At 40.6% G+C, this 25370-nt stretch overlaps 2 protein-coding genes across 9 annotated transcripts in view; one reads left to right on the top strand and one right to left on the bottom strand.

Annotated features, from left to right (window-relative positions):
* On the bottom strand, positions 632–9009 carry CEP19 (centrosomal protein 19). Of its 8 annotated transcripts, none has more exons than XM_005670114.3 (3): positions 8320–9009; positions 4661–4860; positions 632–3848 (listed from the first exon to the last, which is right to left on the bottom strand). In XM_005670114.3, exons 2-3 carry the CDS (start codon positions 4788–4790, stop codon positions 3487–3489), a joined length of 492 nt encoding a protein of 163 aa, XP_005670171.1. In that variant the 5' UTR covers positions 4791–4860; positions 8320–9009; the 3' UTR covers positions 632–3486. The 8 variants fall into 8 exon arrangements, with proteins under 8 accessions (XP_005670171.1, XP_003358809.1, XP_020925799.1 ...); XM_003358761.4 differs by having other exon boundaries at positions 8316–8840; XM_021070140.1 differs by having other exon boundaries at positions 4661–4857; positions 8316–8840.
* The window catches only part of PIGX (phosphatidylinositol glycan anchor biosynthesis class X), a gene marked incomplete at its 5' end in the record, with an annotated part of 30992 nt that continues 14458 nt past the window's right edge, over positions 8837–25370 (top strand). Inside the window, 3 exons of the mRNA XM_005670119.3 lie at positions 8837–9038; positions 15367–15430; positions 24626–24767. Coding sequence (XP_005670176.1) covers positions 8837–9038; positions 15367–15430; positions 24626–24767 — 408 coding nt within the window. The remainder of the gene's footprint in view (positions 9039–15366; positions 15431–24625; positions 24768–25370) is intronic.

Raw genomic sequence — 25370 nt, 5'->3', positions numbered from 1 at the left:
AGGATGAATTTCAAGTCAATATAGGAAGAAGATATTTCAATAGATAGTAGTGCTGAGACAGCTGGATGGGCATCTGGAAAAAAGTAATCTCATAATTTACCAAAGATTAATTCCTGTACAGAAAAAAATCATGGGATTAAAAAAAAAAATCTTGGAGTGAAAAATGCCTCTCTAAATATGACACAAAATGCAAAAACATAGAGGAAAATATTGATCAACTGGACTTGAAAAAATCTTTCTGGAAAAAATATCAAGTCAAAAAACAGATGACAAGGTGAAATAGCTGCAACTCATTATCATAGACAAAGGACTATTCTCCTTAATAAAGAAATTTTTGCAGGAGTTCCTGTTGTGGGTCAGCGGAAATGAACCTGACTAACATCCAAGAGGATGCAGGCTAGATCCCTGGCCTCGCTCAGTGGGTGAAGGATCCGGTGTTGCTGGGAGCTGTAGTGTAGGTCGAAGATGTGGCTTGGATCTGGCATCGCTGTGGCTGTGGCCTAAGCTGGTGGCTGCAGCTCTGATCCAAGCTAGGAACTTCCCTATGTTGCAGGTGCGGCCCTAACAAGAAGAAAAAAAAAAAAACAAAAAAACAACTTTTTAGAAATCAGGTAAAAAAGACCATTAGAAAAATGAGCAGAGAACATAAGATTTTTATTTCACAAAAAATGACTTATAAAATACATATATAAAGATACTCAGTCTCTCATAAAAGAAATGCATATTAAAATGATGAGATACCATTATTAGATTATAAAATTGACAAAGATCCAGTTTGATAATACGTTCTGTTGATGAACATGTGGGGAAAAGATACTCTTACATAACGCCAATAGTTTAAATTGCCACCACCTTCAGGGTAAGTACCGTGGAGGTAAAATACATTCCAACTTCTTCTCCTACAATTTTTCTTTTGCTTGATCTATCTGTGTTAGCCACAGTGGCCTCCTTAATCTTCCTCAAATATACCAAGCACATTCCAGTTCTGGAGGCCTATGGGCATACCTTTCTCCACAACCTCTGAAATGCACCTTAGTTTTCCTTACCTCCTTCCGGCCTTTGCTCAAATGTCACGTCTTCAGCAAGGCCTTCTCTGAAGGCCCTATCAAAAACAATGGTGCCTAGACCACCATTCTCCTTTACCCTGTTTTGTTTTGGTTTTTTTTTTGTCTTTTTTGCTATTCCTTGGGCCGCTCCCTCGGCATATGGAGGTTCCAAGGCTAGGGGTACAATCAGAGCTGGCACCCCTGGCCTACACCAGAGCCACAGCAACATGGGATCCGAGCCGCATCCACAACCTACACCACAGCTCACGGCAACGCCGGATCGTTAACCCACTGAGCAAGGGCAGGGACCAAACCCGCAACCTCATGGTTCCTAGTTGGATTCGTTAACCACTGCGCCATGACGGGAACTCCGTTTACCCTGTTTTTAATTCTAAGCACTTATCATATGACGTTATTATTTTTTTTTTTTTTTCTAGGGCCGTTCCCATGGCATATGGAGGTTCCCAGCCTAGGGAACAGCCACAGCAATGCCAGATCCAAGCCGTGTCTGCAACCTACACCACAGCTCGTGGCAACACCGGATCCTTAACCCGCTGAACAAGGCCAAGGATCGAACCCACAACCTCATGGTTCCTAGCCAGATTTGTTAACCACTGAGCCACGATGGGAACTCCCATATGACGTTATTCTATGTATGTTTGTCATCTCTCTGCTCCAAGTAGACCTTACAAGGAAACTCTGTAAAGGCACACCTTGTAAAGGCAAAAGCTTTGTTGTACATACTGCTGGATCCCCAGACTCCATAGCAGTACAGGCTCAGCAAGTACATTACTGAATGAATGAAACGCTTTGCAGGACAATCTAACAATACTTATTAAACTTCAGGATGCACATACCCAGCAAGTCCCCTCCAGGCATCATTGATAGTCCTGGAAAATAGGCAATGTACTAGATTATTTACTGTGGCATTGTTTATAACAGTGAAAGGGGAAAACAACCTAAGGTCAACTCTTAAAATCTATCATCTATATCTACACCGTGAAACACTGTGTAGTTATGGGTTTCCAGTTCTAAAAACTCTTTTGCTTCCTTTGGCAAATATACCTTTGAGACATGGCCATCTTAAGTCCTTGGTGACATCATTATAAGAATGATTTCTTCAATGAGGCTTTTAATGGTAAAGAGAGTAGGGATGGACAGGTAGAAAGAATGAATAACTTTTACAGTTTTAATGAAACTGCAATTTACTAGTAATTTCCTTGCAGAAAAGATCTCTACAAATTAAATAATTTTTTTTTTCTTTTTCTTAGGGCCACACCTGCAGCATATGGAGGTTCCCAGGTTAGGGGTCTAATCAAAGCTACAGCCGCCAGCCTACGACACAGCCACAGCCACGCCAGATCTGAGCCATGTCTGGAAACTACATGACAGCTCATGGCAACGCCGAATCCTTAACCCACTGAGTGAGACCAGGGATCGAACCTGCAACCTCATGGTTCCTAATCAGATTCGTTTCCGCTGTGCCACAACAGGAACTCCTAAATAATATTCTATTATGAAGAAAGACATATTTGTACATATATAACCTTGTTCAACAAAGATCTTCTCTTTGTAGTTACAAACTCATGAATAGGCCTAAACTGGCAGTACCTATGTTTATTTGTTACAGGTAGATTTCCCATTTTACAAACAAACCTCTTATTTATGGGAAAAGGTCCAGGGTTTCAGGATGTCTTTAGCATATATTTCCTGATACTGAGGGGGAAGAACTCCCCTGCTGTCCATCCAATTACGTCCACTTGCAAGTGCATGGCATTCTGCAGGGTACTCTTCTACTCCAGAGTTAAACACATATAGAAGCAATGCAGACAGGATAATCCCCTGATAACTATATATGCCCTCTGATCTTATCAAACTATAATTTCCTTACTGCTCCTCAAATAAAATGTTCTAATTCCTATCTCTTTACTGATCCCCCTTCTCCCCCCCTTTTTTTCCCTCCCGGTTTCTCTAATCTATATAATCTATAGAATCCCATATAAGCTTCTACCCAAATGCTGCCATTTCATGGCCAGGCAAAGTGCCACCTTACCCCTAAAGGACAAAGTCTTCCCTGGCTGTTCTACCCTTTAATAATCTAGGTTCTGACCCTCTCTAGCCTTTACCAAGCACTTGGATCTAATATTTTTGCTGCCCAGTACCAATAATTAGCTTTTCACAAGGTTTTGACTTCCAATTAGATTGTAAGCTCCTTCAAGGCAGAGTCCTATATTCTGTTTTTTTTCTATCTTCCACATGCACCTACATAGTAGATGTTCTGCATATCTTGGTTTTGAAGAGTAACTTGGCCAATCAAAACATAACCCAACAGGGATAGTGTTCTCTACAGATTTTTCTAAACCCAATCTATGTTCTTTGTATAAATATGGATTTTCTGCTACCCAATTGTCATTATTATTATTATTTCTAGTGTGGGGTATCAGAATTCATCAGCTGACTCTGTGTCCCAGCCACAGGACTGTAGTTGTTCATCCTGTGGGAACTCTACTTCAATGTCATAAACAAAATTTGGGTCGTCCTTCTTCTTCTGATTTTTCTCAAAAAGTTCATCCATGATGCTCTTCCTTTTGGCAAGTTCCTTGTCATCTAGTTTGTTCAGGTCTTCCTCAGGATCAATGGTTGTTTCCCGTTGAATTTGCTCCATTGTTTCTGCCAAACTCTGTCCCCACAAGTAACCTCGTAAAAAACTGAATAACTTCTCTAGCTGCCTCATGGATACTTGTTCCAGGTAATCCTTATGTCGTGGATTATTTTTTAATTGTTCAGCAGCTCTGCTGCAATCTAGGAAGGAGACAAAAAACCATTATACCACATACAACACCACAAACTACTGAGGCATCACAAACTACTGCAAGCATTACCTGCCATTACAGTCCAGTAGCTAAGTGGCTTTTGGGGAATGAATTATTTTATAGAACTATTTCTTTATACTGAGCTTTGAATGTGGTGGGGGAAGGAGGGATGTATTTTTTTATTTCCATAGCTTAAACGCACTTTGAAGACAACAAGGTCCTATTGTATAGTGCAGGGAACTATATCCAGTCTCTTGGAATAGACCACGATGGAGAAGAATACAAAAAAGAATGTATATATATGTATAACTGAGTCACTTTGCTGCACAGCAGAAATTGGCACAATATTGTAAGTCAACTATATTTTAGTACAAAATTTAAAAAAAAATCATTTTGAGGAGACATTCAATACTTTTAACTAGAGAAAACACCTAAGAAGAAAAAGCAGTAGTACAGCTGGAGATAGTTGTACAAGTACTAAGAAAATATCAAGACTACAAATAAAAAACACCTTTGAGGAAGAGAAGGGAATTCATACTATTGAATATTGCCATCTCAGTTAACCCACATTGCAGATCTGAAAGGGTGGGATTCTCAATTTCCTTTTACAGATTAGGAAACTGATGTTTACCAAGAGTAACTAATTTAGTGGAGGTCACACACCTACCCCGACATCACGACTTGAACCTTGGTCTGTCTAACTCTGAAAGCCATGCTGCTCCACTACAGAAGACTCAAATCATTCTTATAAAGTGACTCAGGGAATATTTAAGGTAGGAGTCAAGATAAAACATAAGGTACCTGAAAACTTGGAAAAGTTTCGGACTGGCATAATGCGCTGGCGACTTTTCCCCTTCATTTCATTCTCATAGATTAAGATAATAGCCGGAGGCTGGAACCTAATTCCACATTTCTTGGCAGTGCACATCATCCTCACATACACTTCAGGGTAAATCAGAGGAAATCTGCTGAAAACGTATTAGTCACATAATGACTTCCTGCTAAAACGGAAAAAAAATAAGTGTTGGATAAATCCCACTCCCCCTTATTCTTCCTCCCCAGCAGATCTGACTCTTGTCCAGTTCTAGAGATGCCTGCTCAGCTCAAGCTCAGTACTTCAAGAGATACCTTGAAAGTTCAGTTTGGCTCCGGGTTATTCTTAGTCTGTAGAATCCCCGGTTCACTGAAGGGTGTAGGTTTGTTCACACATGAGCCTAGAAAGGCAGTTCAGTTTGGATCTTTTAGTGTATTTTTAACCCATAATTATGTATGAACCCAAGAATCAGTTTATAGAATCTTTTTCATTTACCAATTAAACATGTATGTACAAGCAGCCTCTATGTCAATCTTATACATTATGTCCTGAGAGGTTCACCAGACCAGACCTGTCTCCTTTGTCCTTTCCCCGTCATTCTAAAACTCATTGAGTTTTGGTAACTTTTTTTTTTTTTTTGTCTTCTTAGGGCTGCACCTGCGGCATATGGAGGTTCCCAGGCTAGGGGTTGAATGGGAGCTGTTGCTGTTGGCCTACACCACAGCCACAGTCACGCCAGATCTGAGCCGCATCTGCGACCTACACCATAGCTCACGGCAACACCGATCCTTAACCCACTGAGCAAGGCCAGGGATGGAAGCCGCGTCCTTATGGATGCTAGTCAGATTCATTTCCACTAAGCCATGATGGGAACTCTGGTAACTTATTTATTCACTTATCTTTTCCTTCTATTCTATATGCTCTATATGTTTAGGGGACATATCCATTGTTCACCACAATATGCTCAGCACAATGCCTGGACTACAGTAAGCAATCCATTCTTTAATTCAATATATAATGTAAGACACAGCCTGTACATCCTCTAAGTGTTAACAGTCTAGAAGCCTGATCAAAAAAGCAGACTTGATGCAGAATTAGCACATGTACAAGGGAATGAAGCTTACATGGCTTTTATGTCAACTTATTTTTCTCATTACACGATGTTTTCTTAGTTATAAGAAACAGCCATTTTAAAGGTTAATACATTCCATTCCCTCTTTCCTTCCCTGCTTTCAATGCCCATATATACTTAATTTTAGGAACTGCTTTAGATGTGACCATGATAGTCTCAGGAAGATCTGCAAATGTCAAAGAACCTAGAGGTAAAGCAGCACAGGGATGATATCTTCAAATTCAGTTCTATTAGAGAATTACTACAGGAACATAGTTATTTAATACCTGTTCATTGTAGGAAACTGGGGCAGGAGTGGGGAAGGGGAAGGAACATATAAAATAATCACCCTGATTCCTTCCAGTCTTTTTTCTAGGCATAGTTGTGCGTGTGTGTGTATTTAGCTACAATATGTTTTTTATATTATACCTATTTCCTGCCATTTAAATTTAACAGCTTATGTAATTTTGTCATTAAATGTCTTTCTAAAATGCAAATTTTTATGACTGCAGATGTTTTGTCCTATGGATATACCATAATCTCTATCATTCACCCCTTACTATTGGTCATGAGAATTTTTACTCTTAGGGTCAGAAAGAGGAAGACAAATACCATATGATATCACTTATATCCGGAATCTAATATATGGCACAAATGAACCTTTCCACAGAAAAGAAATTCATGGACTTGGAGAACAGACTTGTGGTTGCTGAGGGGGAAGGGGAGGGGGAAGGAGTGGGATGGACTGGGAATCTGGGATTCATAGATGCAAACTATTGCCTTTGGAATGGATCAGCAATGAGATCCTGCTGTATAGCACTGGGAATTATATCTAGTCACTTATGATGGAGCTTGATGGAGGATAATGTGAGAAAAAGAATGTGTATATGTAGGTGTGACTGCATCACTTTGTTGTATAGTTCCCATCATGGCACAGCGGAAACAAATCCGACTAGAATCATGAGGTTTTGGGTTCGGTCCCTGCCCTTGCTCAGTGGGTTAACGATCCAGCGTTGCAGTGAGCTCTGGTGTAGGTTGCAGACACGGCTTGGATCCAGAGTTGCTGTGGTTGTGGCATAGGCCAGCGGCTACAGCTCGGATTAGACCCCTAGCCTTGGAACCTCCATATGCTGTCTCGGCCCTAGAAAGGACAAAAAGAAAAAAAAAAAAAAAGAAAGAAATAAAATTGACAGAACACTATAAACCAGCTATAATGGAAAAAATAAAAAATCATTTAAAAAAAAGAATTTTCACTCTTAGGAAATGGATCATATATAAAAAACTGCTTTTTCAAATTATTGAGCTCTGCCTCTGATCTGACACAATGATCCCACTCCATCCCTTCTTTCTTCTTCTTCTTCTTTTTTTTTTTGTCTTTTGTCTTTTTAGGGCATCCACAGCACAATGGAGGTTTCCAGGCTAGGGGGTCTAATCGGAGCTGTTGCTGCCAGCCTACACCATAGCCACAGCAACCCCAGATTCGAGCCACGTCTGCAACCTACACCACAGTTCACCGCAATGCTGGATCCTTAACCCACTGAGCGAGGCCAGGGATCAAACCCACAACCTCATGGTTCCTAGTCGGATTCGTTTCCACTGTGCCACGATGGGAACTCCTCTTCTTCTTTTAAACAAATACTACTCCCAGTTCACCTCACTAAAATCTGTTCTGTTAGTAAATTTTCTGGGAGATCCTACTGAGCACAATATAAATTCCACACACTCAAGCAAGTAGCTATGTTAATAAATGATGGGAGTTCCTGTTGTAGCACAGCAGAAACAAATCTGACTAGTATCCATGAGGATGTTGTTCAATCCATGGCCTTATTCAGTGGGTTGAGGGTATGGTGTTGCCCTGAGCTATGCTGAAGTTCGCAGATCCTGAGTTGCTGTGGCTGTGGAGTAGGCCAGCAGCTGTAGCTCCGACTGGACCCCTACCCTGGGAACCTCCATATGCCGAGGGTGCAGCCCTAAAAGGACAAAAAAAAAAAAAAAAAGATGTATTCACATGATATTCAGTAATGTAGTTTTTTGACTATACTCTTTTCTTTTTACAATTAAACTTTTATTTTTACTAAGTAATGTTAGTATTCTGTTTAAACGTAATATAATTCCATAAGGCGTATAATAAAAAACTGTGGTCCTCTGCCCTTCCCCTCTCCAATAGGAAAATAGTTTCAATTCTTTTAAGCGTTTCTTCCAAAATTTATCTCCATATTTCTTAACAGCATGCTTACACTGCTATTTTCAGTTGTAGGTAATATCTTCTGACATCTTTTCCCTCTTTAAGACATCTGTCCTAGAGCTCTCTGTTCTGCTCCAATCTGCATTGGATACTCTCTACTTTGCTTATAGATTTAATCCATAAGACAAAGGACATATTTACTCAGCTCTTCTTCCTGGACATTAATCCCTTTCTCCAGGGATCAATGACGGGCAAAATCTTAACTTAAAAGTGTACGGGTTTTGCCATCAGGTAGACGACCCTCTTTCTACCCACGTCCCCATTAGGGCAAGGCTGATGTTCTTACCTACCCATAGAGACGTAGAGAAAGTGCGTCTTCTGCAGGCCAACGTCTAAAACCTCCGCAAGCAGGTTGTTTTCCCCAACCGCATTGCACAGAAGAGTTCTAAATTTAATTTTGAGGGCCGGGCAGAGCCTGGCGCTGCAGAAAGGCGACAGCCATAGCTCCAAAGACGTGACTGTAGGGTGAAATCCTCAGCAGGAGGACCGCATCCGCAAACACTTGCAAGTGGAGAAAGACGCAGAGAGCTCGGCTAGCCGACTAGCTGAACAACGTGCGGGAACCCGGGTCGGGCTGAGACCACCAAGAGATTCCCAAAGCAACAGCCCGGGCGCATGTCACGGCGCTTGCGCTGTTCCTCGCCCCGCCCCCAACCAGCAGGGCGAGGGCGTGGACGGCGAGGGGGCGGGGCCATTGCCTGCCGCGAGGCCGGAACTTTCGCGGGCCTAGGCTCCCGGGAGCCGAGCAAGAGCGGGACAGCAGGCGTGCGCGGAGGGAGTCTTCCGTTCAGGTCGCTAACTCTGTGACAGCGCGCTCTAGGAGCGGAGCAAGGCTTGTGTAGGTTCTCACGACCGCATTTGGTCCCCGAGCATTCTTCCCAGGTGCGCGTTTCCGGCGTCCTGGCTACCGCGGCTGTAGCCGGCCGGGCCGTGGCCTGGCTCTTCCTCTGGGAGGTGGCTGGGCTCACCTCTGCAGACCCAGTCTTCAGCACGGCCCCCACCGACGCTGGTAAATGGAGGGGCGGGGCTTCGGGGTGGGGGGCGGGATTTAGGGCTGAGCGGGTAGGGAGCAGGCTGAGATCCGGTGTCCTCTCCTTTCCACGGTTGCAGAGGTATTTCACTTTCCCCTGGCTCGCGACACTAGAACTGTAGGTTGAGCTGCACAAAGTTAAAAACAAAGGTCACAAGCAGCTGCAGCGTAGGTGGCAACTATGGCTCGGATCTGATCCCTGGCGGGGCGGCCAAAAAAAAAAAAAGCGAAAGAGGCCGAAATCCTCTTGCCTATCCGCTGCCCCGATTGCGTGGCTTCTGGTTCTCTAGAGAGTCAGGCTTTGGCGTTCTGAAACGGGACTGGCCTCACTATTACTAAAACATTGTACAGGTAGTACCGTCGTGAAGCGTCTTAATGCTCTTGGGATGCATGAAGCTTCTGACCACCAGGGGACCAGCAAGGGCCTCAGTGTGAGAATCCCAATCTAGAATTATAGAGGTTCGCGAGGCGTGGAAAGGGGAGGACAACTAGCTTCGTTTTAAAAACATTTTACTGATAGACCGTATTGGGCTGGGGTGTCTTTCTGATTCAGGGCTGGGTTAAGCGAGTTGATACCCTTCTTTGGGCCCAAGTCCGTGGGCAGGAGCTCTGTGCTAGGTGCTGTGTATCCAGCCCTTGCGGAGCTTGCAGTGTAGTAGGGAAAATGGATATGTGCAGTAGTAATTACAATAAAGGGATGACGTTTGATAGAGAAAGTCAGTAAAAACCAGGTGAGTTCTCCATCAGTAAAAGGAAAGTGTTAGATTAGTACCTGTCAGTCAGTGCAGTTCTGCTCTTTTGTTTGTTTGTTTGTTTGTCTTTTTAGGACTGCACTGGCAGCATATGGAAGTTCCCAGGCTAGGGTCGAACCTGAGCTGCAGCCGCTGGCCTACACTGCAGCCACAGCAACGTGGGATCCTACCTGCGTCTGGAACCTACACCACAGCTCATGGCAACACCGGATCCTTAACCCACTGAGCTCGGCCAGGGACCAAACCCAAATCCTCATTGGTACTAGTCAGGTTCCTTAACCCCTGAGCCACGATGGGAACTCCCCAGTTCTACTTTTTTGTGTTTCCATATTAAGTCCCAAATTTATTTGAAGAGAGGATTATTAGGCCCAAAAGAATTTTTAAACACTCGACTTACTGATATCTAAAAGGCTCTTCCAACAATGGCATTTTGTGATTAAAAATGGGTCATTTTGGGGAGTTCTGGTCGTGGCGCAGTGCAGATGAATCCGACTAGGAACAGTGAGGTTTCCGGTTTGATCCCTGGTCTTGCTCAGTGGGATAAGGATCCGGTGTTGCTGTGAGCTGTGGTATAGGTTGCAGACGAGGCTCGGATCCCACGTTGCTGTGGCTCTGGCGTAAGCCGGTGGCTACAGCTCCGATTCCACCCCTAGCCTGAGAACCTCCATATGCCACGGGTGTGGGGTGTGGCCCTAAAAAATAAATAAAAATGAGTCAATTTTCAGAGCCAGTTTAGGCCACAATAACCAAGTAATATATTTAAATTTTTTTAAATCAAAGTATCATTGATTTATAATGTGCCAGTATCTCTCAGTGGTTAATGAATCCGACTAGGAACCATGAGATTGCGATCCTTGGCTTTGCTCAGTGGGTTAAGGATCTGGTGTTTCTGTGAGTTGTGGTGTAGGCCGGCGGCTACAGCTCTGATTAGACCCCTAGCCTGGGAACCTCCATATACCGCAGGTATGGCCCTAGAAATGGCAAAAAGACCAAAAAAATTTTTATATATATATATATTTCATATATGTATATATATGTAATTTTACATCATGGTCTGTCCCAGGAGATTGCATATAGTTCCCTGTGCTATACAGGAGGACCTTATTGTCTATTCATTCCAAATGTAGTAATTTGCATCTATTAACCCTAAACTCCCAGTCCATCCCACTTCCTCTCCCCAAGTAAAGTAATATTTAAGAGGAAAAAATCTTGAAGGTGAATTCGGATGCAACAAATTGATTTTGAAAATGGTACTTTTGCCTTAAAAATCATAAATAATCTAGTGTTTGCTCTACTGTTTGTAAGTTAGCTTTTCTACCACGACAAGATGAATGAGATTTACTATTCTCTAGTGTATATTCCAATAGAATTTAATCCTGTTAATCTGACCTTTATTTCCAGTATAATTTATAGGGAGATGTGAGCCCTTACCACTTCCATTAAAATTAAACATTGAGGAGTTCCCATTGTGGCTTAGTGGATTAAGGACCTGATGTTTCTGTGAGGATGCTGGTTCAATCCCTGGCTTTACTCAGTAGGTTAAGGATCTGGCATTGCTGCAAGCTGCAATGTAGTTCACAGATGCAGCTCAGATCCAGTGTTGTCATGGCTGTGGCCTCAGCTGCAGCTCTGATTTGACCACTGGAAACTTCCATTACGTTGCAATAAATAAATAAATAATAAACAAACAAACATTGAAGAAACATGGATTTATGCAAGAGATATTCTTATATAAAGTTATTTGGGAAAAGATGGTGTATGATTCTCCAAAGCAATTAAGGATTTCTTTAAATAGCTAGGAGAGTGGAAATATCTTAGGCTTTAAAAGTCAGGCAAATCTTGTTTCTAATCAGTCACTTTACCTAGTTTTATGATCTAGACAGTCAGTAACTGTTTATAAGTCAGAGTTTCCTCCTATGTACAAATGGCAATAATTTGTTTGCCTATTTTGCTAGGTTGTGAAAGTTAAAATACATATGAAAGCCCCAAGTAGAGGATCTGTCATATAGATATTATTTAGTAAATTTTATTTTTCATACCTTCCCCCTTCCTTCCCTTGTATATTTCAAATGTTTCCATCTCCGTGTCATTTAAAAAAAAAATCTCAGGAATAATATCTAATGGACTTGGCTACATAAATAGTATACGGCTTTCTGTGTGTTTGTTTTAATTTTCTTCTCACACACTTGCAGCTTTTGAAAGTGGAGTAAAATTCCATAGCAAGATGCCTGGACAGAGTTTGTGATGATTAGCTGAATTTTTAATTTTATGAGGCTGACACTGAGTAACAGTTTTTTGTAGTTTTTTGTTTTCTTTTCTTTTTAGGGCCACATCTTCAGGGTATGGAAGTTCCCAGGCTAGGGGTCGAATTGGAGCTGCAGCTGCTGGCTTACACCACAACCTCAGCAACACAAGATCCGAGCCACATCTGCAACCTACACCACAGTTCATGGCAATATCAGATCCTTAACCCACTGAGCAGGGCCAGGGATGGAACCTGAATCCTCAGGGATTCTAGTTGAGTTTGTTACTGCTGAGCCACAACAGGAACTCCTGAGTAAGTTGTTTTGTTTTGTTTGTCTTTTTATGGCTGCACCTGCAGTGTATGGAGGTTCCCAGGCGAGTGGTTGAATCAGAGCTACAGCTGCCAGCCTACATCACAGCCATAGCACCACAGGATCCGAGCCGCATCTGAGACCTACACCACAGCTCACAGCAATGCTAGATCCTAAACCCACTGAGCAAGGGCAGGGATCGAACTCGCATTCTTTTTTTTTTTTTTTTTTTTTTTTTTTTGTCTTTTTGCTATTTCTTGGGCCACTCCTGCAGCATATGGAGGTTCCCAGGCTAGGGGTCGAATCGGAGCTGTAGCCACTGGCCTATGCCAGAGCCACAGCAATGCTGGATCCGAGCCGCGTCTGCAACCTACACCACAGCTCACAGCAACGCCAGATCCTTAACCCACTGAGCAAGGGCAGGGACCGAACCCGCAACCTCATGGTTCCTAGTCGGATTCGTTAACCACTGAGCCACGACGGGAACTCCCAAACTCGCATTCTTATGGATACTAGTTGGGTTTGTTAACCTCTGAGCCATGACAGGAACTCCCTGAGTAATAGTTTTAATGTCTTGACTTCCACATGGAGTCAGTATAGTGAGATCTCTGGTTATTCTCAATTTATTAAGAAACTCTTTGAACCTTTGAAAGGCCTCCAGTTTTTGTTTTTTCTTTAAACCCTTCTAATGTCTCCACAGACGTAATGTACCATTTTCTCAGTTTTCTACATGTAGATGGTAGAATATAGAAGTTGCTAATTTGTATCTGATACTCAATTTCAGGGAACCAGGATTAAAATTGAGTTTTCCTGGGAGTTCCCATTGTGGTGCAGTGAGTTAATGATCCAGCTTGTCTCTGTGGAGGCACAGGTTTGATCCTCAGCCAGGTGCAGTGGGTTACGGATCCAGCATTGCTACAGCTGTGGCATAGGTAGGATTTGGTTCCTGGCCGGGGAGCTTCCGTATGCCATGGGTGAGGCTGAAAAAAGAAAAAAAAAATTGAAATTTCCTGGCTCTTTGGCCAGTATCTTCTTTTTGGTATCCAGGATCACTTAAATAAAGTAATATAAATAACAAACACTTACATAGAGCACTTGCGTTGTGGTTGGCCCTGTTCGAAGTGCTTCTACATATATTTTTTGTTTTGTTTTTTAGGGCCACACCCGAGGCCTATGGGAGGTTCCCAGGGGTCCAATCGGAGCTGTAGCCCCTAGCCTGCACCACAGCCACAACAACACAGAATCTGAACACATCTGTGACTTACACTACAGCTCACGGCAGTGCTGGATACTTCCCCCCACCATGGTTGGATTTTTTTTTTTTTTTTTTTTTCATTTTACTTCTTGGTTCATTTCAATGCCCTGTATCATGAGAGTACAGCTGAGAAGGGCTATTGCCTCTTTACAGACTTCCAGGAACAGCGGATTTGGGGGTAAACTTCAGTTTTTTTCTGTTTGGGGGGAAGGGATGTCCTAAACTCCTTGCTCCACTGTCCTCTGCTATGTTAAGGCCACCTTCCCAGGGAGGTCCCAAAGCCGGCTAGGCTTCCCACTAAGAAGCTAGCCCTAAGGTCTGAGCACCAACAGATCCATCAGGTAACCATCAGGGCCTTTCCCATTGCACAGAATTCTCATCATTACTGATACATTTCCTGTTGCCATAGGAGAATTTTTAAAGTGTAAAAGCAGCAGGAGCAGCATCCATCTCACACATACCAAGCCATTAAGGCCACTGCTCCCTCTGCTCTGCAGGGACCCTAATGCCAGGACACTTGCATAAGCACTGGATCCAGAGAGGCAAAGCTGCCCTGTGTATAAACACCTACCCACTGCAAACCACTGTTGGCCCAAGATGCTCTGCCTAGAAAACATGGACTGCAAAAGCCAGCTGTGCACAGGCCCCTGCCAGAGGATCCTCTTGCTTGAGCAGGAATTAACACTGCAGAGAACGGGGCCATGAGATGTGACCCTCTGCCATACCTCCTGGAGCACACAGCTGTGAGAGGCTAGAGTAGCCTCCTGCAGAGCGGGGCCCATGTTCTCACCATGCCATCTCCCTAGTCCAGATTTCATGGCACAGCCCCTGATGGCTAATTTAGGCCTGGGTTTTTATCCCTGGTCCCTTGGAGGCACCTGTGCATCTGTCCACCCAGATTGGAGACTGCACAGCGAGCCAGGGCTGAAGCATCCTGATGCTGACTGACAAGTGACTGTGGCCTTGAAGTCCCAGCAGGCAAAGGGGAGGGGGACGCACTTCACTGGCCTGTGAAGTTTCTCGGGACTCCCGGGGCAATGCCGGGTCCTTAACCCACTGAGCGAGGCCAGAGATTGAACCTGCATCTTCATGGATACTAGTCAGGTTCTTTTCTGCGAAGCCACAATGGGAACTCCCTACATATATTAAATTCTCATTTCTCATGACAACTAGCAGAGAGAGAAACTATCTTGCCCAAAGCTTAACATAGCTGTTAAGTGACAGACTGGGGTTTGAAACTAGCCAATCTAACTCCAGAGTCAGTATTTTTAGCTCTTTCCTATGTTATACTAGAAATAGGTTTATATGTAGTTCAAATTGCTAAAGTTTAAAAAGCTTTTGCTTTGTTTTTAGATTTGTTAGATTTTTCCAGGCCGTTAAAGCCTAACAATTATTTTCTTTTTTTCTTTTTTTTTTTTTTTGTCTTTTTGCCTTTTCTAGGGCCGCTTCCCGTGGCATATGGAGGTTCCCAGGCTAGGGGTCGAATCGGAGCTGTAGCCGCTGGTCTACGCCACAGCCACAGCAACTCGGGATCCTAGCCACGTCTGCAACCTACACCACAGCTCACGGCAACGCCAGATCCTTAACCTACTGAGCAAAGCTAGGGATCGAACCCGCAATCTCATGGTTCCTAGTCGGATTCGTTAACCACTGAGCCACGGTGGGAACTCCTATTTTCTAATTATTTAAATATTTTTTCATTGAGTGCTTATTTTATTTTAAAAAAAATCTTTTGGTTCTTCTAGGCATAAGAGCCACTTGTTCTGAAATTATTTTGAAGCAAGAAGTTTTGAAAGATGGTTTCCACAGGTAAGTTGCATGTGGACTTATCCTTACATCAAACTACTATTTCATGTGATTTAGAGCAAAAAAATCAATAGTTGAAAAATGGATAAACTGAAAAAAATAACTTTAAGTTACAAGTGACAGATATGTGGTTCATAGTTTGAAGTAATGATTAAAATAACAGAGGAGGAAGAGAAAACAGCTGTTTATTATTTACCCTACATGTGTGATATATTTATATAGCCAGAAGCTGTATGAACAGTGTTCCATTTAATCTTCGCAATGGTTGTGCAATAGATGATGCCTTTCTTATATTTCAGGTGAGGGACCTAGGGCTCAGGGAATTTAAGCAATTTGGTAGTGGTTAGGGTGATAAAACTTTGATTCAAGTTTAGGACTATCATACTCCAAAGCCACACTGTGGAGTACTGAGCTATTATATCACTCTTTCTGATTTACAAAAAGACTTGGTTCCAAAGACCAAGCTATTTCCAAAATATAAATCATCCTTAAAAATTTCTTAAAGTCCTTCATTTTATAAGTTACCTTAAACTAAAACAACTCACTCCTTCTTGCCTTTCAGAGTTAGCCTACATGTGAGTGGCTAGGAGATATTATAGAAAAAACTTGGTTTTTTGTTTGTTTTAATTAAGATAAATTTGGGCTCAAAATGTAGCTTTATTATTTAGTATCTGTGTGACCTTATTTAGGTTACTTATGTCTTGGCTACGTTACTGATAAAATTGGATAGTGATAGTATTTCCTTATTAGGGTTGTACAGATTAAACTGGAGGATAAATGACAGCTCCTTAATGTAGTGCTTATTACATAGTACACATGGAAGAAATTTTAGCTATTATTATTGCTAATGAAATAGATGAATAATCTGAGCAATACAGTTTCAAAAAGGAGATGTGACTATAAAGTAATACAACTGATTTGGGGAAGGAAGTCACTTCTGAAAGTTTTTGACAGAGTTCCAGACATGTTTTAAGCAATACCAGGGTAACTATGCCAATTATATAGCTTCTTTCCTTAATGTAATTGGAATGTATTTTCAAAAGGAGTGGGAAATAACTGGGTCCAATGAGGAAGAAAGAAGTACCTGAAGAGGCTACTTCTCTTTTGTGGCAACAAAAGTAGCTGTCCAGTCCTAAGTACTGAGGATAAAAAAACAGGGCATAAAACCAAGGATGAAGAATGACAGAACCCACAAGAATAGCTTCAGAAATGTGAAATCTCAGAGTTATTTGAGACCTTCAGAAAAATGCCAGCAATCAGGTTTTTTAAAGATTTTTTTTTTTAGTTATGTTTAGAGTAGGTATAGTCTTGCAGAGAGGGTAGATGAGGAAATATTAATATAGTAAAGAAAGTAGAATTTGATGCCTCCTCTTATTTCTGGCTTCCTGGTCAAAAAGAATTACTTCCACTCTGGAAAGGGCCAAGCAGTTATTGGTAAATAGGAAACTGAAGTGCAGAAAATGTAAGGGAATTATACAAAAGGGCCTTTACTATAAGTGAGTTTGGATTCTTCCCTGATGAATTATATCTCATTGCAGTAGGAGAATTTGCTTACACCATTGCTGAACTTCTGTTTGTAATCTTTGGGTAATCTGGAAGTTAGTTAGTTGATACAGATTCTGGGCAAAATTGTCAACCAGATTATTACAAGGGTAGTTTGTGAACACAGAAAAGGAATTGTTGACCTCTGGGAAATAGCATGAATTTATTACAGACTTATTTTATAGAATTACTAGAGAGCTGGATCAGAGAAATTCTCTAGCTATCTGATTTTTCGGCAAGACTTTTGGTGAAATTTTACATGTTACATTTGTGAACAAGATAAAGAATATGAACTGGAAGGTAATAACAGGTGGATAATTTCATCAAGATTAACAAATCCAACATGTTCTATCGATTGAATGTCATCTTGGTGGGAGGTCTTTAAGAGTCTCTTCTAAAAATATGTATGAGAGTTCCTGTTGTGGCTCAGCGGTTAATAAATCTGACTAGCATCCATGAGGATGTACATTCGATCCCTGGCCTTGCTCAGTGGGTTAAGGATCCGGTGTTGCCATGAGCTGTGGTGTAGGTTGCAGACGCAGCTCGGATCCTGCCTTGCTATGGCTGTGGTGTAGGCCAGTAGCTACACTTTGATTTGACTCCTAGCCTGGGAACCTCCATGTGCTGCAAGTACGGCCCTAAATAAAAAAGTTAAAAAATTAAAAAAGAGGAGTTCCCGTCGTGGCGCAGTGGTTAGCGAGTCCGACTAGGAACCATGAGGTTGCGGGTTCGGTCCCTGCTCTTGCTCAGTGGGGTAACGAACCGGCATTGCCGTGAGCTGTGGTGTAGGTTGCAGAAGCGGCTCGGATCCCGAGTTGCTGTGGCTCTGGTGTAGGCCGGTGGCTACAGCTCCGATTCGACCCCTAGCCTGGGAACCTCCATATGCCGTGGGAGCGGCCCAAAGAAATAGCAAAAAGACAAAAAAAAAAAAAAAAAGGAAGCAAAAAAAAGTGTGTTTTCTGATGATAAAATATTAGAAGTTCATAATGCATGTATAGTGTCCAGATGAAAAGAGATGATAGATATAATTCCACTTTTATAGAGGTAGAATGAAATAGTGGCTAATTATTTAGACTTTAGAGTAAAACTAGTAGAGTTTGAATCTTGGCTCATGGCTGAGTTACTTGGTCTCAGTTACTCAGTCGCTCTGTGCTTTGCTTTCCTTTTCTTCTTTTTCTTTTTTTTGAAAGAGAGGGAAAATATTTTTGTTTAATTACATGTACATGCAGAATTTTGGGGTTTAATTGATTTTTGTATTCTGTGATTAGCTTTTATAGCACTAGAAATTGTATTTTGGGGTAAAAATAGAATATAAGAATGCCACAAATACTATTCAGAATTCTTTCAATGAATGCAAAGTATTAGGAAAATCAGATGCTATATCTAAAATTACCTCGGACTAGTTGAAAGAATAAAAGCAGAAAAAAACCACAAAAAAAAACCTCACCACATATAAATAGCTGCTCTTGATATTCTTGAAATTTCTGTTGTGTTCTTGGATCAGTGAGTTCATATACATTTATTAATTATCTGAAAACCACAAAAGCTAATATCATAATTTATGTAAAGCTTGAAAGCATTTCCCCATACTTTTTGAGTTGGAGATGATGGTTTTTCTATTAAGAGGATAACATGGATATTTTAACCCCAGTGTTTGATTTTCTTACAGGTAAAATAGGAATTATTAACAGTACTATTTCATAATGTTTTTTTTTTTAATCAACTTGAGTTTGACAGTTACCTACACCCGTGTAACCAGCACACCAGCCAAAGTATAGAGCATTTTCATCATCTCTAAAAATACTCATGTGTCACTTGCAATTATTCTCCCTCACCATATCCATATTCAGCCAACCACCGATCTTACTTTCTGTCCACTAGGTAGATTTTCTAGAATTTTATATAAATGAAATCATATAGTATATGCTTTTTGATATCTGGCTTCTTTCACTCAGCAATATATCAATGAGATTTAACCACGTTCTACCTGGCAGAAATTTTTTATTTTGTTGCTGAGTACCGTAATTTGCTTATTCACTCACGGCGCTGGACTCATTTCTAGTTTGGGGTCACAATGAATAAAGCTGTAACAAACATTTGTGTAGAAGCTTTGTGTAGATATATTTTCATTTCTTTTGGGTAAATATGATGCGTGAAATGGCTGGGTATATGGTAGATAAAAGTTGGAACTTTTAAAGAAATTGCCAGATTGTTTTCCAAAGTGGTTGTACTGTTTTCCATTCTCATCAGCAATGTAGGAGAGTTCTGTTCTTGCCATATCCTTGCCAACACTGGGTGTGGTCAGTCTTTTTAATTGTAGCCATTCTGTTGGGTGTGTAGTGGTATCTTATTTTAGTGTTGATTTGTTTTTCCCTGATCACTCATAATAATATTGAACATCTTTCTATGTGGTTATTGGCCACTGATATATCTTCCTTTGTGAAGTGTCTTAATCTTTTGTCCATTTTTAAACTGGGTTGTTTGTAATTTTATTATTGAGTTTTAAGAATTCTAATTTTGATGGAGGAAACTCCAAAAGAGCACTATTTTAAAATTTTCATTTCTACTTATTTGTTGCTAGTAATAGCATTACAATCAATTATCATATATTGACATTGTACCCTGATAATACCCTTTCATCAAGTGTATTCCTTGATGAAATCACCTATCAATACCTGTCACTTTTTGTAGATTCCTTAGGATATTCTGCGTAGATGATCATGAGTTAGCAAATAAAGACAATCTATTTTTCTAATATCCTTTTCTTGCCTTTTTGAATTGGCTAGGATCTCTAATACAATTTGAATAAAAGTGCTGAGCTAGTCTTTTACCATTAAGTTTGATATTTAGGGTTTTTTTGTAGATGGCTTTTATCATTTGAGGATGCTCTCTTAGGTTCCTAGTTTCCTGAAAGTTTTTTTTACAAATGGGTGGTAAATTTTGTCAAATGCTTTCTCTGTATCTTTTATGAGAAGATCCTATGGTTTTTCTGCTTTATTCTGTTAATATGGTAAAGTGCATACATTGATAATTACAGTAATAAATCTACCCCTTGGCTGTGATGTATTATCTTTTTGAAATATTACTGGATTGGATTTGCAGATATCTTGTTAAGGATGTTCACTTCATGTTCCTGAGGGATACTGGTCTTCACTTCTCTTTTGTTGTGATGCCTTATGTAGACCTTGTAAAATAATTTGGGAAATAGCGCCTTCTCTATTTTCTGATTGTATAGCATTGGCATTATCTTTTCCTTAACTGTTTACTAGAATGCAGCAATAAAGTCGTCCAGGCCTAAGGTTTTGCTATGTGGGAAGACTTTAAATTTTTTTGTTAGAAATTCAAGATATAGAGTTATTGAGGTTTTTTGTTTGTTTGTTTGTTTTGTTTTGTTTTGTTTTGTTTGTCAGTTTTGGTAACTTTTTTCTTTCCAGGAATTTGTGTATTTTGTTTAAGTTGTTTAGTTTATTGGAATCCAATTATTCAGATATTCCCTTATTGTCCTCAGTATGTAGAAGCTGTATAGTAATGTTCCTTCTTCATTCTGGTAATCTGTGCTTTTTCTCACTCTTTCATGATCAGTCTAGGGATTTATCAGTGTTATTGATCTTTGCAAAGAAAATATTTTATTGATTTTTCTCTTGTATGTCTATTTTTCTCATACTGATTTCTGCTCCTTATTATTTCCTTCCTTTCTACTTTTTAAGGTGGCATTTTAGGTATTGATTTTAGACTTTTCCCTCCCTAATACAAGTCTCTTTGCATTAAGAGTGTGTGTGTGTGTGTGTGTGTATATATATATATGTATATATAAATTTAATATTAATATATATAATATATATATTAAAATATATTTTAAAATTCCTAGAGTTCCTGTTGTGGCTCAGCGGAAATGAATCCAACTAGCATCCATGAAGATGTGGGTTCAATCCCTGACCCTGCTCAGTGGGTTAGGGATCTGGCGTTACTGTGAGCTGTGGTGTAGATCACAGACATGGCTTGGATCCTGTGTTGTGTGGCTGTGGTGTAGGCCGGCAGCTGTAGCTCTGATTTGACCTCTAGCCTGGGAACTTCCACATGCCACAGGTGTGGCCCTAAAAAGCAAAAACAACAAACAAACAAAAAAAACCCTAAACATTGGTGAACTGTTTTCCTCACTGATTATGATAAATGTACAAATTCTGCTAGCTGGAGTTCCATTCATGACTCAGCAGAAATGAATCTGACTAGGAACCATGAGGTTGTGGGTTTGATCCCTGGCCTTGCTTAGTGGGTTAAAGATCCTTAGTGGGTTCAAGATCCGGCATTGCCGTGAGCTGTGGTGTAGGTCGCAGATACAGCTTGGATCTGGCATTGCTGTGGCTCTAGCACAGGCCGGCAACAACAGCTCCGATTAGACCCCTGGCCTGGAAATCTCCATATGTGGTGTGGGGTGTGGCCCTCAAAAGACAAAGAAGACAAAAAAAAAAAAGAAAAAAGAAAAAAAAAGATACCTTTAAAAAAAAAATTCTGCTAGCAGTTCAACACTTAAATAGATTAAATCATCTCTGATACATGGTAGATTTCATAAAATGAAAATACCTAAAACAATTAGTGGAATATACCTATCAAAATAGAATGAACTGAGAAAACAAGACTGCAAGATTGTTATTAACATATTACAATATCTAACGTTACAAATTACACATATGTTGTTTATTATGGTTCTAGCCATGTAGGGACAACTGAAGTCCCTTCCTTAGAAAGGGAGAGAGAAGGGAAAAATCAGCTGTTTTAGTAACTACACATTTCACATAGCTTTTAAGCAACTCATAAATATTATAGAAATATAATATAAACATATATGGAAACTACAATGCATTCCCCTACTTAAAGTAAGCTGAAGATTGACTTTGGAATAAGTTTGAACGTACATGGTTGTTAGGGTATTGACTATTTTATGTCCAAAGGGAACAAATCTCCTTCTCTGCCCCTAAACAACAAAACCTACTTAATGGCCAGCACTGATAAAACAGTCACAGATGCCTGCTTTGTTTCATTTTTGTTGAAGAGCTCACATGTTTAAGGGAACACTATTCATTAAGATACACTTATCATTTTTCACATACCTAAAATAAGATTGGTTTACCTTTGATTTGAAGTCCATTAAAAAAAACAACAACAGGATTGGCTATAGTTTAGATGCCACTAATGTTCATTTTTTTTTTTGTTTTGCCTTGAATTGTTTGACCTGGGAGTCCTTCTCTCCCCTCCCCTCCCCCTCCTCAACCCCTCTTTCTCCCCTCCCCCTCCGCACCCCCTAACCCTCCCCTCCCCCTTCCCCTTCCCTCCCCTCCCCTTCCCGTCCTTTCCCATCCTTTCCCTGCCTGTGATATGAGGAAGTTCCTGGGTCAGAGACTGGACCCATGCCACAGCAGTGACTGAGCCACAGCAATGACAATGCCAGACCCTTAATCCACTAAACCACCAGGGAATTCCTAGGATGGTTTTCTTTTGGGATAATTTTTTAAAATGTGGAATGTACACTTTAAGTTTAGATACTAGGAGAAATTACTGTTAGCTTGAATATAAATGAATATAGCTAAATATAAATATCTTTAAAACTTCCTTCTAAATATAGAATATTTCTGGCAGTTCCCTGGTGTTTCAATGGGTTAAGGATCCACCACTGTCACTGCTGTGGCTTTGGTCACTGCTGTGGCTCAGGTTCGATCCCTGGCCTGGGAACTTCTTCATGCCATGGGTGTAGCCAAATAAATAAATTAATTAATTAATTTAAAAGACTGTTTCTGAAAAGCCCAAATTAATTAGTTCCAAATCTCTTTCATAGACTTTTTCATAGAATTGTAGGTTTTGTTTAACCGTGGGTCCAGAGGGTCATTTGTCTATATCTCTGGTGAAAAGAAACCCTATTACCCCTGACCTGCCACTGAAATAAGTGGACATACAACTCTCTCCTTCTATTGCTGAAGCATTAGTCAGAGGGACACAAGCATGTTATTTAAAATTAAGTTCAAAATAAAATAATTCTATCTTAGAAATTTGACTCAGTCTCTTCTTTTCAGAAGTCATACCAGCCTCTTTAAATGCTCCGTTTCCACTGTCAACATACACACATACATTTATTTATCTTTTTAGGGCCGTACCTGCAGCATATGGAAGTTCCCAGACTAGGGGTCAGATCACAGCTACAGCTGCTGGCCTACACCACAGCCACAGCCACACCAGATCCGAGCTGCGTCTGCGACCTATACCACAGCTCATGGCAACGCCGGATCTTTAACCCACTGAGCAAGGCCAGGGATCGAACCTACTAGTTGGGTTCTTTAACCACTGAGCCATGATAGGAACTCCCCCACTGCTAACATTTAGAAAGCAGAAGACTATTCCACCTCGTTCAGTGGCATTGAGGACATTCACAGTTTTGTTATGTTGTGTTAGCATCACCACCGTCCATCCACAGAACTCTCTTCATCTTGCAAAACTGAAACTGTATGTAACCTCTTCAACAGCAACACCCTAGTCTTCCCTTCCCCTACCCCCTGGCAACTACCATTCTACTTTCTACTTCTGTGGGATCTCTGCTGAACCCTTCAGTCTCTATGCTTTTGTTGGTTGGAATGTAAATGTCTCCCAACCCTGTGTGAAATTTTAAAATTTCTCGTCCTTCAGTTTTCTGGTGATTCTTTGTCCAATCTTCTGGAGTACGTCCTACTCATGCTTATCTTAGTATTCAACACAAACTAAAGGGAACTTCAATTCAGACTTCTAGAACTTTTTCTGCAAAATTCTCCCCTCTTTACTTAGTACTGTGACTTCTAGCTACTTAAGCTGCCCTTAGCTTCTATCTTTATTTTCTCACTTAAGCAAAGCACCATGCTTTGGCTCTCCTTCTGTACTCTTGATCCAAAATGGGCCCCCAGACAGAAAGTGGGGACAACTGTACATTTAGGTTCATAATCTATTTCAAATTAATATTTGTAATATGAGGTAGAAGTCAAGATTAAATTTCTTTTGTACAGGTATTCAGTTGTTTCAGTACCATTTGTTGAAAAGACAATCCTTTCCCTCTCAAATTATATTGGCACCTTTATTTTTATTTTTTTAATTTTTTAATTTATTTTTTATTTGTCTTTTTGCCTTTTCTGTGGCTGCTCCCGCGGCATATGGAGGTTCCCAGGCTAGGGGTCAGATCGGAGCTGTAGACACCGGCCTACGCCAGAGCCACAGCAACGCAGGATCTGAACCTTGTCTGTGACCTACACCACAGCTCACGGCAACGCCGGATTGTTAACCCACTGAGCAAGGCCAGGGATTGAACCTGCAACCTCACGGTTCCTAGTCGGATTCGTTAACCACTGCGCCACGACGGGAACTCCTTGGCACCTTTATTTTTAAAAAGTATGTGTTTGTTTCTGGATTCTGTCCCTTTCCATTGGTCTTTGTTTTCACACTAATACTATACTGTGGCTTATGACATGAATTTATGAAAAATCTAATGAGTGGTTCTGATGTGATATAAGTGTTTCATTTGTCCTTATCATCTTCTTTTGAAAAACTTAAAATATACTATTTCTACTAATTTGAATATAATGTTATACTGTCTCATTTAACAATTGAATGAAGAGATTTACCTTAAACATATTTGTCTTACAGAGACCTGTTAATAAGAGTGAAATTTGGAGAAGGCATTGAGGACTTACAGACCTGCCGAGTCTTAATTAGACAATACATCCCGACAGGACTTTTTGTGGATCCATATGAGTTGGCTTCATTACGAGAGAAAAACATAACAGAGGTATAACTAGTAGAGTTTTTTTTTTTTTTTTTTTTTTTTTTTTTGTTAAAGAGAGAGAAATTATTTTAGGGTTGCTATAGTTTGGATTAAGTAAAATAGATAAGATAACATTGTAGTAATTTTTATTCATTTTTGTTAAAATGTATAAAGTAACTTTTTACAAGAATGAATAAAGTAACTTTTTAAAGTTAGAATGAGAGTATTCTTGTCAGCTACTTTGTTAAACTGATATATATCCCAATATCCATACAATTTGTGTATGGCAGGAAAGGAAACATATATTGGTTATCTGTATGCCAGAGAGCTTCATTTTTTATAAAAAAGAAAGCAGCGGGAGTTCCTGTGTGGCTCAGTGGTAACAAACCTGACTGGTATCCATGAGGACTTGGGTTTGATCCCTGGCCTCACTCAGTGGGTTAAGGATCCAGCGTTGCTGTGAGCTGTGGTGTAGGTTGCAGAAGCAGCTCGGTTCCTGAGTTGCTGTGACTGTGGCATAGGCTGGCAACTGCCTCTCCAATTCAATCCCTAGCCTGGGAATCTCCAAATGCCTTGGGCACGGCCCTGTAAAAAAAAAAAAAAAGACCAAAAAAAATTTTTTGAAAA

This window comes from Sus scrofa, chromosome 13 (genome assembly GCF_000003025.6).
Source record: "Sus scrofa isolate TJ Tabasco breed Duroc chromosome 13, Sscrofa11.1, whole genome shotgun sequence".
Taxonomy (NCBI): domain Eukaryota; kingdom Metazoa; phylum Chordata; class Mammalia; order Artiodactyla; family Suidae; genus Sus; species Sus scrofa.
Note: the sequence above shows the minus strand (reverse complement) of the source record. Positions and strands in the feature narration are given on the sequence as shown.